This window comes from Bos javanicus, chromosome 16, assembly GCF_032452875.1.
Source record: "Bos javanicus breed banteng chromosome 16, ARS-OSU_banteng_1.0, whole genome shotgun sequence".
NCBI lineage: Eukaryota > Metazoa > Chordata > Mammalia > Artiodactyla > Bovidae > Bos > Bos javanicus.
This window is the reverse complement of record NC_083883.1, coordinates 58756526-58773518: the sequence shown is the minus strand read 5'-3', so window position 1 is coordinate 58773518 and position 16993 is coordinate 58756526. Positions and strand designations below refer to the sequence as shown.

Below are 16993 nucleotides of genomic sequence, written 5' to 3'. Positions count from 1 at the left end.
ACAGTGTTGTGTGTTATAATAACTGCTTAGACTATTGTTAAAGAACAAGTCAAAGCATACCACCCGAGTGTACAGACCCACCAGCCCATCTCCAGCCTCAAACACAACATCTTCTTTCCTTTTGTCTCTCACATTCATAAAAATCAGGATTGGGATTCAATTCAGCAAATTCCAAGGTTCTATTCAGGAAGGGCACTGTGTAAGGCAGTGTCAGAGATCCAAAATTGAGTAAGATAGTGTTTCTAGGGTTACCGTGTAGAGATGTGAAGTTGTGTCTTGCCCTAGCCTGCCTGTTCCAAGGAGTGAATATGGCCAGAAATCCAGCCTGGGCTACACTTTTCAGGTCATGGTTTCTGACACTGGTTTTCTTTCATTCAAATGAAGGAGTACTTTTTTTTTTTTTTTTCACTTCTCAGAAATGGTATTGAATGTCTAGTAGAGCCCTGAGTTCATCTGGCTTTGAAGAGTTTACATTGAATAGGAGGGAAAGATCAGAACAGAACTATCAAAACATCAATCAGGTTGATTATCCTGCGGCTGCTAAGTCACTTCAGTCATGTCCGGCTCTGTGCAACCCCATAGATGGCAGCCCTGGGAGGGGACAATAAGGTGCCATACACACAGTGTATCTCATCAGATGGGAGACGAAGAACAACTTCATGAAACTGGAGAACCTGAGAAGGAACTGGGGAAATGAGCAGGTTTGGGGCATATGGAGATGGAGGGAGGCATCCAGGTTAGGGATTAGCACCAGCAGAAGCAGGATCTTCAGGGGCTGGGGGCACATCCTCTGGGATGGGGTGGGGGTAGACGTGAGTGGAGGACCACTAGTTCAGAAGCAGCGGGAAGCCAGTGTCACAGGTTGGCTCTGCTGAGACTGGTCTGACCCTTCAGAACAGGCAGATACCATGAACTCATTTCCCTGAGTCCTGGGTGATGGGACAAGAACTGTGCTTTAGGAAGAACTGATGTGGAAGCCGAGTGCCAGTGGACTGTGGGGGAAGAAGCAGGAGAAGGGACGTGGCTTGGTAATGTTACCATGGCTGTTGAGAAGTTGGTGGCAGCCTGAGATGGGATGAGAGGACGGCAAGCAGAAAGGAGGAGGATGGATGTGAGAGTTAGGAAAGAGATATGATGGATTATGTGCAGACACAGAGAAACTGGCATGGAAAACAATTTCCCTCCGAGTAAAAGCCAGAGTCACTACCGTGGCTAAGGAGACCCTCTGTGACCACTCCCGATCTCCCATGCCTCTCTGCTCTCACCTACCTCCCTTGTTCTCTTCTTCTGCAGACACACTAAGTTCTCTCCCACCTCACCCCTGGTGCTCCCTGTGCTGACTCTCCCTTAGGTATCCACGGGCCTCACTCTCACTTCCTGCTGTTGAGAAGCATTCACGGACCTTCCCTAGAGACACCAGCACCTCCCTACCCCAGCTACTCCTTACCTCATTGCATCTTAGCTTTCTTTGTAACACTCATCACTGGCCACACACACAAACACACTCACACACACACACACACACACACACAAACAGTGTATTGTCTGTCTCCACCAAGAGAGAAGAAGAGAAGTCGCTCAGTCGTGTCCGACTCTTTGCAACCCCATGGACTGTAGCCCACCAAGCTCCTCGGTCCATGGGATTTTCCAGGCATGAATACTGGAGTGGGTTGCCATTTCCTTCTCCAGGGGATCTTCCCAATCCAGGGATCGAACCCGGGTCTCCCGCATTGTAGACAGATGCTTTACCATCCAAGCTACCAGGGAACCAACTTCTTTCCAAATAAGAAGCTTTGTTTGTTCACTGCTGCATCCCTTGCACTTGGCACAGAATAGTTGTTCAATAAATATTGATATCACACACTAGCTGGTGAAGAATCTACCTGCAATGTCGGAGACCTGGATTCGATCCCTAGGTTGGGAAGATAACCCTGGAGAAGGGAAAGGTTACCCACTCCAGTATTCTGGCCTGGAGAATTCCATGGACTGTACAGTCCATGGGTTCCCAAAGAGTTGGACACGTTGACTGAAAGACTTTCACTTTCAAAGGCAGAACAGTCCAGATATAAAATGTGCAACCCTGACAGACAGTGAGCTTCTTAATAGTAGACTGATTCACAGTTAGGCAGGACAACCCATCGTAGGAAACATTGTGTGAATAATTCAGCCTTTTGGAGACCCTTTCAAGCCTGCAAATCTACAGATCCAAGTACTCCCAGAAAGGGAGTGTTCTGTTAGAGCACAGAGGGTCAACGCATAGACCTTGGAACCAGGGTCCAAATCCTGGCTCTGCTGCTTATTAGCTGTACCACCCCAGGTGTCTTTGTACTTCTCTCAATACTTCTCCTGTCTTGTTTTCGTTAAGTGTTTTTCTGCTTCTCAGTCACTGATTTCTCAGGGTCCCTGTAGCAGGTGACCTGGCAGAGCAGAGACATCAAGAGCAGTGTTGAGTTCATGAGTATTTCCCAGGACATTTGAAGAAGCTGCAAGAACTCTCTTCCAGATTATTCTAAAGGTTACTGATTTGCTCCCAACAAAATCATTCCTTGGAAATTATGTCCTAATACAACTTGGCTCTACTATTCAGAAAGCACTCTGAATGGCACATGTTGAGTTGTGGTATGGGAACTTTTTTGAACTTTGATAACCTTTTGTGAGATTGAAATATTGTGACTTCTATGTGTACATTTTTTTTTTTTTTTTACAAAGCAGCTGTCTTCAGAGAGCAGTTCTCACAGGGAGAGGAAAGGCAAATTGATATAACGTGATGTGTATGTGTGTGTGCCTGCTCAGTCATGTCCAACTTTTGCAACCCTGTGGGCTGTGGCCCATCAGGCTACTCTGTCCACGATAGGTAGTCATTAAAAGCCAACTCTTATTTGTTTTCTGCATTTGAATAAGTGACTTTTAGGTGGACAAAGACAAAGTGAAGGAAGCTTGTCTGTATTAAGTTATCCTCAGAAGAAAATTTGATTTAAAGAACATTAGCAAACTGTAGTCTGTCTGGACTACCTTTCAAGGCTTGGGGATGTTTTTATTATACTGATTTGGAATGTTAAATAGATTTGACCTGTAGATCCTTTTAAGAATGGACTTTGCCATTGTCCCAGCAGTTCTTCCTAACACTTGGCAATGTAACCTGAGGATCTAGTGGCAGAATCAAGGGAAAAACAAATAAAACTTGAAGTCATCAACAAATCACTCACACACTTGAAAATAATCATTATTCTCGAATCAGTCTTACTTTGTTCTCAACTCACATACCCAGGGCATGTGTAGGTTTTGTGGGTGTGGACATATATTATAGATATAAGGTTTTCATCACTACCCTTTTTCCTGTGCCAACCACTGGGCAAACTGAAAGGTTAGTGGTAAAGAACCAGTGGTCTTCTTGGGATGACATGAAAAGAGATGACCCAAAGACAGCTAGCTCTAGAGATGCCCTGGAGTTATTTGTAAGTGAAAAACCATATCATACTGCTATATTTTAAATGGATAACCAACAAGGATCTACTGTATATAACACAGGGAACTCAGCTCAATGTTATGTGGCAACTGGATGGGCAGGGAGTTTGGGGGAGAATGTATACAAGTGTGTGTATGACTAAGTCTCTGTTGTGCACCCGAAACTATCACAACATTGTTCATTGGCCACACTCTGATACAAAATAAAAAGTTTTTTAAAAAACCCACATTGCCCTCTTTCCCATTCCGAGCCCCTCATTATCTGGTTGGCAGGAATCAAAGAGTAGTGAGTCTCCCAGCTGATGGGTGACTCATCATGTCATTTAAGTTTGTCAGTCAATGGAAACCAGAGGTCCAATGTCTTTCTCCAGGACTCTCCCAGGGGAAGCTATTAGGGAGAAGGCAGCCTTGCCAGACGTCTCAGTTCAGCTGGCCTAACTGGCATGTGCAGGGCATCTGCTTATACTCAGGGCCTGGCATGAGCAGAGGGCCCTGGAATGATGCTCCAGAAGGTTTCCTCTCAGTTTTCCTACCACCAGCTACCAAGAAAGCCACTGGGAAGCCAATGAGCACCTTGAAACATAAACAAGCAAAAAGACATTTAACTTTCCCATTCCATTTGGTCAAGTCTGGGTTCACTCTGGGTCTACTGGGCTGAACTTCATGTAGTGGAAAGCACATCACATTTGGGAAAGAAAACTTGGATTCCTATCCCAACCTCCACTTAGTTATATGAACTTAGATTCTTCAATGGCCTCTCTAATACACAGTTTATTTGTAAAATGGAAATTTAGAAGAAGTTCTTCTGCTTAACCCATGGGTAGAATAAAGCATATGAAGGTATTTTGCAGCCCATGAAGAAAATATCAGGTAACATAATTTTCACTCTCAAATGTCTGCTTCTAGTTGTACACCCTACCATCAATTTCCAAGCTCACATATCTAACTATCTCTTCTGCAGAAGCTCCCAAACAGCTCATAGATGTACTGAGATAACCGCCCAGCCCTTCTGGCAGCCAGGTGGTGCGTGGCAGGGCCAGAGACCTTGGTGAGCTGCCCCCCAGGTGCAGAAGTCTCCTCCAGCTTGCTAAACACTACTTTATGTGAAAATTCCAACTAATTATCTCTCTGACTTTTAAAATGATTTTATCAAAAAGCAAATATATTCTCTTTCTTCAAAAGCTTCCTCCTCCCAGCTTCCCTTTTCTGTGATGGACAAAAAGAGAAGGCAGAGGCATCGTCTTTGACATTTCTCTCCACTTCCACCCTTTCCCATCCTATGAACCATCATTTTTTCTTTTCTTTCTTACGTCTTGGTGTCTCGCAGAACCAAGCTTGACTCTTGGCTTATGACCATAAACAATTTTATTTACACTGACCCTTGATGTCCACATCTGTGAAATGAAACAATGAAAGTTGTAGGTCTGTCTGTGATGATTAAATCAGCTTGGGTTTGCCACATGTGGGGTACATGTGAGCTGAATTCTGCCTTCTAGCTAAGTTAGATGCCCCAGAGATGTTCACTGTCTCCCAGCCTTTTCTTTTCTACCTCCATAGTGTTATCCCTGTTCTTTACTTTGCCTGGACTCTTCTTTTTCCTGTCCCATTTCTGCCTATCAAGCTCATGTGCATCCCTCATGGACCATCTTTCAAATACTTCCTCCCTTTGGCATCCAGGAGTGACGCTACTTCCCCTGAACTGTAAATGATTCTTGCATTTTATTCCTACAATTCATGAGGCACTTAACATGACTACTGTGTACTCTGCTTTTGTATATGTCATCTCTTCTTGTAAACGTTCATGTTTATCTTCCTTACACATACCATTTACTTAATAAATAGTTTTTAAGTGACCGAAAGAACTCATCAATCAACTGATCAATGATGGATGTCCGGACCTGGCATGAGTAAATGAAAAACAATTTGGAAGTGATGGAATGATTTAAACAAAGAATAAGGCACCAAAGACGCATCCCATTTTGTGTGCTGATTTTTTTTTAATGAACATCTTATAGTCTTACAAAATAACTGGCTGTAGCTGTTTTACGTTACAATACAGTAGATCAGCTCCTTTCACTGTGTTCCCAATCAAACCATCCCCTTGGAGTGCTAACCAATGCACTCAATAGTGATCCCACAGAGGAGAGGACGTGCCAAACCCAATGCCTTGCAATGGAGGGAAGAAGAGGAGAAAATCAAGAATAGCTCTTTGCTTTCATGTACAGGTTTGCCAGCTGACAGTTCTCACTCTGTCCTCTCATCTGTCTGCTCGGAGGCTGTCATACTAATTGCCAGAATCATTCAGCCCTGGGCAACCTGAACCCCAGAGCTCCTAGTCACTAGGAAAAAGAGGAAGCAGAGAAGCAATTTTTGAACAAGGAAACAGAGGGAAGAGCCTCTGGGAGAGGCTCTCTGTGACCCCATGTATGGGGAGGAGCAGCAGAATGCAGACCACCATGTGGACTGAGTGTGAGCTGACATCCACAGGGGATCTGGAACTGTGGTATCTCAGACCTTCAACTTTATTGTGACTGGAGGAGCTCAAAACACTAGGCTCCAGGGGAAAAGGCTGGAAGAACCTTCTGTTTCTGAATGGCCAGGCCTGACTCAGGCTGGGCAACCTGTAGTCTAAAAGGCATTCCACACACCCCCAGATCCCTCCTGTCACCTTCCTAGGGAAGTGATGAAGAGCAGATGTTGCCAACAGAGACTAAATTTTTTTAAAAAATGAAGTACAAAAGAGAAATGTTCTCACGGTTACTTCTGTGGGGAGACTGAGGCCAGACACACACCATCATGAACCACAGGTTCCACATTCCCATGGTGGGGGTGGGTAGCAATGGGGGCTGTAACCTTCTTGAGCTGGGCAATGCCCAGGATAGCTCTCCTGCTACCTCAGCCTCAGACATGGCAGGATTCCCCTGAATGGAGTTTGACATGCTTCAGGAAATTTGGATAGTGATTTTACAGCTGTTTTAAAATGAAGAATTGAAACTTGTCTACTCTCCTTTTCCATACTGAAGCCTATCAGAATCCCGGAAATAAATATTCTTTCCTTGAGAGCACTAAATGTGAAGCCAGATAAGGAAGAATAGGTATCTATACTGTTGTTTCTGTTATGGCTGGGAATACAGAGGACAAGAGTATTTTGGACGGGTAACCTCTGGCTCTTTACCTTCCCCCATGACTCTGCCACTCTCCTTTTAGATCCCTATAGATAAATCTGTACATATCCCCTTTTCCTTTTTATTCCATTCCAGAATGTTGTTCTTTCCTACATGAAGTCTGGCTCAGGTTGGAGTGGGGGAAGGTAATATTTCCTTTTTCCTATTTGCATAGCCAAGGCTTCAGTGTTGATGGGAAGAGTAGAAAACTGTGGTTAGAGGCAAAGAGCAGGTGATCCAGAGAGACCAAGACTGCCCTCAACCTTTTGTCTGTTCTTCCTTTCCTGAGATGATCAGCTGGGGTGTTGAAAAAGAAACTAGCTCCTTACTCTCTTTCTCCATAAAGAAAAAGAAACTAGTTCCTTACTCTCTCTTCCTCCAAAAAGGCCTATTCCATAAATCATTACCCCCCCCCCAAAAAAAAAAACCCAAAAACAACTGCAATAGACCACATGCAGAAAGAGTCAGCCCGGGCTGTAGACAGAGGCAGGTTAACATGGTCACTTCACACATTGTCCATCTATTGAGCAAGAAAGGATCACAATGACAAAATGGACTCTAAATAGTTGAAATTCTTCTCTCTCCCCACAGAGTGTCACCCTTGCTCCATGTATTTTCAGAACTCACTCAAAGGGAGCTCTCTGGGACACAGATTTGACACAAAGCACTTGAATAGACTTTATCTCCCATTCTGCATTGTTCAGAGGATCCCAGTGGTGTGCTGTGGAGACCTGAAACAAAACTGAGTCTCCTTGACTCAATTTGTCCTCCAGTCCTGGGCTCTGATTGACCCCAGTGTCTACCCTGTGAATGGCCTCTGTCAGCTCCTTCATCCCTGCCTATTCTTCCATCTACTCTCACCTTTCCCCCATGTCATTTCCTTGACATTTTCTCCCCCAGAAAGTCAACAATAGGTCATGTGGCTGTGAATGATGGCCAGGCTCAGCGAATTAGAAGATGGGAAACCACAGACCAAGTATGAGGGATGCATGCGTTCCTATAATCCTGGTGACAGGAAGGTGAGCCTGCATACAGACTTGTTGACTGGCCAAGAGCCACCCCTGGAACAGGCACCTGTGGAAATGCAGAAAACCCTGGGCCTCACCGACTGCAATTATGAGTTCTGAGAAGTGAAGAGAAGTACTTTTTGGATGGATACTCAAGACTCATAGTCTAGTTTTCCTGGACCCCTCACCAATGGATACCCCCACCCACCTTTCCATGCCCCTTAGTATTATTCCAAGTCCCCCTCTCTTCAAAGTGGGCCCATCTCTCAGCTCATAAAAAGATGATTAGCTGACATGTGATCATCAAAAACCCCATCCAATCTCTCTCTTTGCTTCCCCAGTTCTCTCTCAACCTGCTAATCCCTATGAATAGAAAGATGGTAGAAGAACTCAGTCCTCAAACCCTCAGCATTCATTTTGGATGTGAACTTCACAGCAGCATGTGTGGAACAATGGATAATTTTTAGCTTAGTAGACAGCAAAAAATATAATATATATAATATATTTATATCATTATGTTTAAATACTTATAAAGAATTAATAACTAACCTCATTATTACTAAGGGAGACTACACAAAGAAAGGAGAGAGCCAGTTTAGATTAGATGAGCCCTGAAAGATGGCAATCCATTCAAAATGGGTATTAACAGAGTGTCCCTGGCAACTGCTCTTCTAGTGTTTTGGTATTGTTTTACAAGTTGGGTGGGGCTGAATAGTTGGCAGGGTGCAGAGTAGGGAGCAGGGCAAGAGTTGAGGATGGGATTGGATAGAATATAAATGGGGGAGGAGGGTCCTTGTATATCTATCATATTTCTCTTTCCATTTTAAATCAACTGCCTCTTTGAAGAAACTTTTGCCTGTGATTCTTCCTTACTTGGGCTACTTGATACAATAGTTGGCACCTATAAACGTCCTCTTGCTTTAAGATCCTTCATGTTCTTCTTCCTTCACTTTATGCCCTTTCTTTTTCACTCATCTTTTCTTTCCTTTTGTGGAGGCCCCTCTTCTTACTGCCTCCAGGGCAGTGGAAGGAAGGGCTTGATCCTACAGTTACAGGTTTTCTTCAGCCCTGGGGTCTCGGCAGGTGCATTCATCCTGATCACAGTCAGCAGCAAATGGAATGACCTAAGGGAAGAGAAGTTGAAATCACCAAATGACCAAAGAGAAGTTGAAATCACCCATTTTTGCACCAAGCTTCACACTTTCAACCAGCCTTTGCTTTTCTCACTTGGTCCCCGAGGAAGTGTGGGATAGCATGTCAGTATCACAGAACTGAAATTAACACTCAGTTCTTTCACTTACACACCATGTCTCCTTGGGCAAGGTAAACCTTGTTTTGCTTTCTTTACACATATAAGGTGGGAGGACAACAGCATCTACCTCAGAGGGTGTTTGGATGGTTTCAATAAGATGATGGATATGAAAAACATATTCTAGGTACCTCTAACACCTGTTACTACTACTTCTAACATTACCACTAATGTTTTCACAAAATCCCTGTAAAGCAGGTAAGACGAATGTTAGTATTTTCTTCTTAGAGGTCAAGAGAGGTAGGGTGCCTTAACTCAAGGTCATGACACTACTACCTAGCTCTATAGGTAGGTAGTAGTATAGCTCTACCTAAGACTCTATAACCTAGCTCTATGTTTTCTATTCCCTTGGTGTTCTTGGGGCCATAGGGTCATCTCTGCTATTTTTGTAAGTTTGAGGTTTTGCCCTTCTTGAACCTAGACTATACTTAGGCTTGGTGAAACGATGCATCTCTCTACTCATTGTTTGTGGCTAGATTGCCTTCCTGCTATGTGATTATCCCTCCTCCAGGCCAGAGATGGCCCAGCAACATTTTCTCTCTTCCTGTTTGCACTGCTACCAACAGATAACCATACAGTTTGAGTGTCCATAATTAGCTTCAGAGACAAGTGGGCATTTAGGAGACATGACATAAAAGTGACAAAGATTCTGCTCTCTGGGCATGGATGGTCAAATGAAACAAAAATAGATCAGGGTATCATTTAATAGTTCAAGTGCACTGAAGAGACAGTCTTGGTGATTGGGCAAGTGGTGGAGAATGGGTGGTAGGGTTTGAGGAAATTTCCCAGCATATTTTCATATATGAATTCACTAATTTAAGAGTCAACAAGAGTCAAATGATTTTTCAATCCCTTTTGTGTATACTAGCCACAGCCACTGAAATCCATTAAAGGCAAACCCTAGAACTGCAGAATGTGAGATGGAGACGAGGAGAGAATTGACTGCTTTCTTCTCAAGTGGTTATGCCTTCCTGGGTAGAAAAGGGACCCGTGACCAGTTACTTTCTTCAAGTGAGACCAGGAACTAGTTGGCATGATTTCTTACCTGCATTCCAAGCTCTTGATCTCTTTCTCATAGTTTGGGATTTAATGGTTTTTAGAGCAAACTCAACAGTGACACAATGAGCCCTTGAGTTTTCTGCACTAAATAAGTTAATTCATGTCAGCAGTGAGAAGAATGCCTAGCACAGAGTGAGTCATCGGTAAATATTGTCTCTTAGAAGGAGTATTCAGGTCTGTGTACAGGTAATCATAGGTGTGACTTTATTGTGGAGATGAATACAAGGAAGAAAACATTATCTCTTGTGTATTTCTGATTCATCAAATCAGCCAACTAGCATCAAATACCTTTGGAGTTCTTGGGTTTTCATTCATATTATTCCAAGTTTTAAACCCACTCGATTTTATATGTTTAACTTGAGCATATCTTCTAATTTTATAGAGCCCAGAGCAACAGGATAAAAGGAGAAAAGAACTACTGCTCAGGATACAGTCTAGGGAGTGTTCCAGGGAGCTTGTGATGGTTGCTCAACAAATACCTGCAATATGCTTGCTAGACACTTTATAGGATTTTTAATTTAGCTATGAATATTTAATAATAGCTGGAGACATTTAAAGCACTAGGTAGGAAGCCCTGCTCTGAAGTAGGAAATGGAAACCCACTCCAGTATCCTTGCCTGAAAACTCCCATGGACAGAAGAGCCTGGCAGGCTACAGTCCATGGGGTTGCAAAGAATCAGATATGACTGAGAGACTGAGCACACACAGATACCACTTCATGGGTAATCCTGCCTCCCCAAGGAGTGGAAGCCGTTATTCTCTGCTCATAGAAACATTTCCTGGACAATGATAAGCAGGTGTGAATCTCTGAGGAGCAGCAGCATGGCTTTTCTGAACCAGCTGCAGGACTGACAATGAGAGAAGTAGTGTTTTCTAACAACTTATCCTAAAATTACAGTCTTTCATCCTGTCACCATAGAGGCTCCCGTGTTTGCTCATTGTCATTCCGTCCTCTTGACTGTTGAAGAAAAACCATGATGCGCCACAAAGTAGAGCTAGCTGAAGCCCCTACTTGTTTCTGGGGCTACTACCCTCTCTCCCCACTCCCAGGTGTCCTCACTTACCTTCTTGGAGGAGAGTGTAGAAGGGCAGCAGTCTCCCCCATCATAGTTGCAGTAGGCCCGGTTATTGATGGTGTCACACCAACCGTCCCCTTGGAAAGGCTGGTAAGGAGGTGGCAGGTCAGTGTCTAAGTACAAATTCACTCTGTTTCACCCTTTTCTCCCACTTAGCCCACCTCAAAATAATCCACAGAACTCAAGATACATTGTTACGGGAGCACACCCAAAGGGCAGGGTCAAAACTGACCCAACATACTCAAGAAGTTGAAAAGTCTCAAGATAAGACCCTTGGATCTAAGGAATTGTCAAATTTCATACCTAGCATCTGTTCCTGGCCTATTCTAGGGTCCAGAATGGTTCACTGAATTCCTTGATCAACTTTTTCACCTTCTTGTAATAGTAGGTCTTTATATCATGTGGTTTACAGAATATTTTTACATACAAGAAAATTAAAAAAAAAATATATATATATATATTTACATGTGTTAACTCTGTTGGTCATCAAGAAAAGCTGTGCATCAGGCAAATTTGGCTTTAAAAGTCCTATTTCATTAGTGAGGAAATGGAGATAAATAGAGTTGACAAAAATCTCCCCAGGTCACACAGCTAGGGTCAAGTAGAATTTGGGATTAAAAGTCATGTATCTTGACTTTTTGCTGCTTGTTGAACCATAAAGAAGGCTGAGTTGGACCATAAAGAAGGCTGAGCACTGAAGAATTGATGCTTTCAAACTGTGGTGCTGGAAAAGACTCTTGTGAGTCCCTTGGACAGCAAGAAGATCAAACCAGTCAATCCTAAAGGAGATCAACCCTGAATATTCATTGGACAGACTGATGCTGAAGCTCCAATACTTTGGCCACCTGATGCAAAGAGCCGACTGATTGGAAAAGACCCTGATGCTGGGAAAGACTGAATGCAGAAGGAGAAGGGAGTGACAGAGGATGATATGGTTGGATGGCATCACTGACTCAGTGCACATGAGTTTGAGCAAAATCTGGGAGATGGTGATGGACAGGGAAGCCTGGTGTGCTCCAGTCCATGGGGTCACAAAGAGTTGGACACAACTGAGTGACTGAACAACAAGACAGATTAAGGACTGTAACCTCCACTTCTTCTGGTGTTTGTACTTAGAGACCCAGTTCTGGGTTGCTATATTGACTCAAATGATGTCTGTGCAGAGTGCAATGGTCCTAGGGTTTGGTATACCATGCTGGAAAACAAGTCATCCTGCTTGTACAGCTACTTCACGCATAGCGGCTAGACACAGGGTTAGAGCAGAGAAAGCCAAACAGTTTCCATCTATTCCTATTACTGCTACAAGTTAAGAGAAACCAAAATGGGAAAGGGGCCCAGGCCAAACCAGAGTTAATGGAGTGTTTCACCCCCAAAGGGAATGTATGATAAGAACAGCAACCAGTGGTTACAAAATAGCTCGGCAGCCCAATATGTCGTTTCTCTAGAACCACTCCTGGAAGGAAACAGTGTCCCGCAGCATCCTGGAAGGCACACCAGCCAACCCAGCCCACCTACTCAATCACATCAGCTGCTCCCCATGCTGAGTGGATGCCTCATTATAAAGCTCACGAGACATCTCGTGATCAAACTCTTGGGGCCACAGACGGTCAGTAGACTCTTGAATCCTGAGACCACCTTTCAGTTCCCACATTCAAATCACTTTCTCTTTCCCCACCCTCCTTAAAGGTCAACTAGAATGACTGTTCCCTATTTCACTGTGCTTTGATGAGACAGATCACTAAACTAAAAAAAAAAAAAAAAAAGGCCATTAAATAATTTTCAGCAATTGCGTTACATCAGAACAAGTTCATCCAAGCTATTACTTCAATGTTTTGATTTATTCTATGGGGTCCAGAGGTCACTGGAGCACCATTCCAGATATATACCAGTTTGCCAACCCCTGAGAAGCTGCTACTTGTGGGGTGGAACTCAACAGCTGTCGTACAGCTGCACATACAGCAATGTCAGATGAGAGTGGGAAGTGAAAATGAATTCTGTTCTCAACATAGGCCTCGCTGGGATAAAAGACAAAGATTCTGAGATGAGCATTGTTTTCAATGCTGGAGCCCATTGCTCTGGCTCTGGAGAACTTGGAATAACTATACAATAAGCACTTGAATCTACAATTACAGCCAAATAAGAGGAGTCAAAATGCAACTAGCCACATCCTTAACACCTATAGATGCCCCAGTTCTCCTGGGAGGACCAAGTGCATCCCACTGAGATTCCCCCAGATTTTTTTTTTTTTCTTTTTTGTGTGTTTGGAGTATATTTTCCTCATCTAACACTGCATCTGTTACTTTTCCTCCAACCCTGACTGACTCACTGGCAAAACTAATCTTGTTCCTTCTTTCTCTTTCATGTAATTGTCTATAAAAATCCAAAGAGCACCCAAAATACTTTTCCCACATTATAAAAGCATGGGCCTCAATATGGAGGACTAAAGGGAGAGCTAAAAAAGATCTTCCTTTTCATAAGAACCACTTAGACATTTGAATGGATTAATAAGAGATCCTTTGGAGTCTTTCTTTCCAATATCTTCCCCAAGGATGGCCTCTCTCATCTCAAGAGCATTAGGGAAGATGTGTTGAAAAGAGCAGAAATGGCCTAGGTCTAGGTTCTGCAGATCCCACTGGACAACAATGGCTATAGCCTGGACATGATTTCTAAAAATTGCTTCTTTTATGTTCTTAAAGGTCATCTGGGAAGAGAAAGGAATTTATAAAAAGGAGCATAAATACAAAGAAAAGGTTGAAAAGACCCAAGTATTTAATTTACTGTATACCTATTAGAATTAATTGTTCCTCCCCTAACCTGCCAAAAAACAACTACTCCACCCTAAACAAACAGAGTCTCCTATGGCAACATGTGCCTGGGAAGCTTGACAGCTTGAGTCCAAAATCACAATGGAAAAAATAGGAAGGGAAAAACGCCTAATTGATCCAAAATTTTTAAATTATCTGAAGACTGGATGTAGACTGGGAGACGTAAATCACACTAATGGAAAGCTGTCTGATTTGGGACGTCACTCTTCCCTACAGGAAGCTTCCCCAAGGGAGGGTACAGGATCGGTTTCTCTGCGTCCATAGGTGAAATCTTCATTACTCACTCGCGCACTTCACTTTCCTGTATCGTTACAGTGTTCCACACAAGTGAATTTTTCAAATACCTAACACTTATTTCTTTAAGAGCCACTTTTAATTTTTATTTTAACTATTTTCACAGAAGAAAAAAAAACCTTTTATAAAATTCCAGTTTCTCTGTCTTTTGATAAATTAGAGAATACAAAGTCATTAACTTGAATATTTTTCATTTTTACTCACAAGGAAGCTCTTTGCGTTGGGATAGTTACTTCTTTACTAAACAAGCCTCCTTCAACATACACACAACACAACACCGCACACACACACACAGACATCCTCATGGATCTAGTTTTGTAGAATCAACCTAAAGTAAATACGTAAATCTGAGAGAGAGGCTGAGTTGCTCTTCTTATGATGTTTGATGATACCTACAGGAAAGCTTTTGTTGCAGTTGGCTGTGTTCCAATCAGATGAAGTGGCCATATAAATGACTATGCGTAAGTGATGCAATACAAAGAGGAAAGGCTGTCAGTCTGTCCTGTCCCTATGACTTGACTTCTCAAGAGTAAAGATAATTTCTTCTTTATATTATATTATCTGGTGATATTTTCTGTTTAAATTGCTCTGGGGAGTTAGGTATGGGAATGGTAGCTCTATCTGTTGCCTATGGATATAGTCGTTCATTCAATCACTTAACATTTATTCCACACCTATTTGTGCAAGGCATTGCTATGGGGATACAGAGAGAAATAAAACAGGGCTCCAGTCCTCAAGAAGATCCCCATTAGCAATCACAGCTGCTGCTGCTGCTGATGAGCTAGCACAGAGATACAGACAGACGAGAAGTACCTAATTCAGATTTGGGGTGGATGAGAGCAGCGGAAGGATTGCGTGAGCTTTCAGGTGTTGGCGCTACTCCATCTAACCCTTGTGAAAAAGAGCCTAGCACTGGATGATGCAGAAGGACCTGAAACTGTACAAGTGGAAGGAGAGGGTGAAAATAGACAGGTAGGTGGTCCCAGATGGCTTCTCACAGAACCCAGTGTCAGGAAGAGTGCCATAAATTTAAACTTTGACTGATTGGCTTATAGTACCCCTATTTTGTGAATTAGATTAAGAACACTTTTCCTCTACAGCATGCAATGGAACACATGGCCTCACTGATGTTTTAGAAAGGTTAGTTTTGGACTTCAGACCTTCTGCTCTGCTAACTGGAAGACTGAGATCTTAGCCAAAAATGATTATATCCCCAAAGGTAAAGTCTGGGACAAAAGCCTTTGTATTTGTATCTTTTTGTATTTGTATCTTAAGAGGTGTTTTAGAATAGAAGATGCTAATCACATTTTTGCATGCCTAACACTATTTTCTTTCTCCTACATCATTTTCCATCAAAACTTTCTCGTTATGTGAATGACAAATCAGACCCACACCCATTTCTCCATATTGATTAGGCTGCATCAGGCCAAAAGAAGCCTTTCTCCAAGGCAGCTGTGGTATCACACCCAGGGAAGTCCATGCAGCAGATGGAAGCTCTCTGATTCTCCAATGAATGGTGATCTCCAGCCTCGTTCTTTCAGCCCTTGGATCTGCCCATATGTCCATACTGCCTGGGTTTCACTGCAAGGCCTCTCAGAATCTCAGGGGCAAAATCTGAGAGATTTTTGAGCCCCCGCAGGGACTCTTAATGACCACAACACTACTTGCTTTTTCTTTAAAAAGACCACCGATACATAAAATTAAACTCTTACTTTACAAATGATGAAATGGCCCTTTAATAAGGTGAAATGTCTTGTTTGAAAGGCTAGATATGGCAATCCTGGAAGAGAGCCTAAATTTCTTAATTCTTGATCTTCTTTCTACTAAACCATGCTACCACCATCTGATTATTTCATTAACCTTTTCATTTTTGTGGATTACAGAGTAACTTAAATTCCTTTGGCACCTCTATAAGAAGGGCTTAGTTGTAGGAATGTTAATAATGAAGTGAACTCAGTGATCTAATACAGAAACCAGGAAAGGGTCATACCTATACTCGCAATTCTCCTGGGCCCCCACAACCTCACTTCAGTTTTTCTCAGTTTCAGGTTAAAGGTTTGTGCCAATAAGCAACCTGATACTATAGCTCCTTCTGATCTTGGGGCTCAATTGGTCCATGTTTCTTTCCCTAGAGCTGATTCTGCCAGGAGGAAGCAGTGCTGAGCTTTCATCTCATCAGCAGATACCTGCCACCCAGAAACATTGATTTCTGGGCCTTAGAATTGTAATCAGATCTCTCTGTTCTTCAAAATCAGGTTCCCTGGGGTTTTCTAGTCCTTTTGCCGGATCCTCAGGTTGGGAAGTCTGATGTGGGACCTAGAACCTTCACAGTAGTGTGAGAACTTCTTTGGTATTATTATTCTCCAGTTTGTAGGTTACCCACCCAGCAACTTCAAGCTGTGTTTCAGCAGTATGTGAACCAAGAATTTCCAGATGTACAAGCTAGATTTAGAAAAGGCAGAGGAACCAGAGATCAAATTGCCAACATCTACTGGATCATATAAAAAGCAAGGGAATTCCAGAAAAACATCTACTTCTGCTTCATTGACTATGCTAAAGCCTTTGTGTGGATCACAATAAACTGTGGAAAACTCTTCAGTGGGAATATTAGACCACCTTACTTGTCTCCTGAGAAACTTGTACACAGATGAAAAAGCAACAGTTAGAATTTGACATGGAACAATGGACTGGTTCAAAATTGGGAAAGGAGTACATCAAGGCTCTATATATGCATATATACTCTGTATATGTACAGAGGACATCAAATGAAATGCCAGATGAATCACAAGCTGGA

General features: G+C 42.8%; 1 protein-coding gene across 1 annotated transcript in view; it reads right to left on the bottom strand.

Moving 5' to 3' along the window:
* Positions 1-5434: 5434 nt before the first annotated feature.
* Positions 5435-16993, bottom strand: part of PAPPA2 (pappalysin 2) — a 317270-nt gene continuing 305711 nt past the window's right edge. The window contains exons 21-22 of the mRNA XM_061383283.1: positions 11069-11167; positions 5435-8760 (exon numbers count right to left, since the gene is read on the bottom strand). Coding sequence (XP_061239267.1) covers positions 8686-8760; positions 11069-11167 — 174 coding nt within the window. The 3' untranslated portion in view covers positions 5435-8685. The remainder of the gene's footprint in view (positions 8761-11068; positions 11168-16993) is intronic.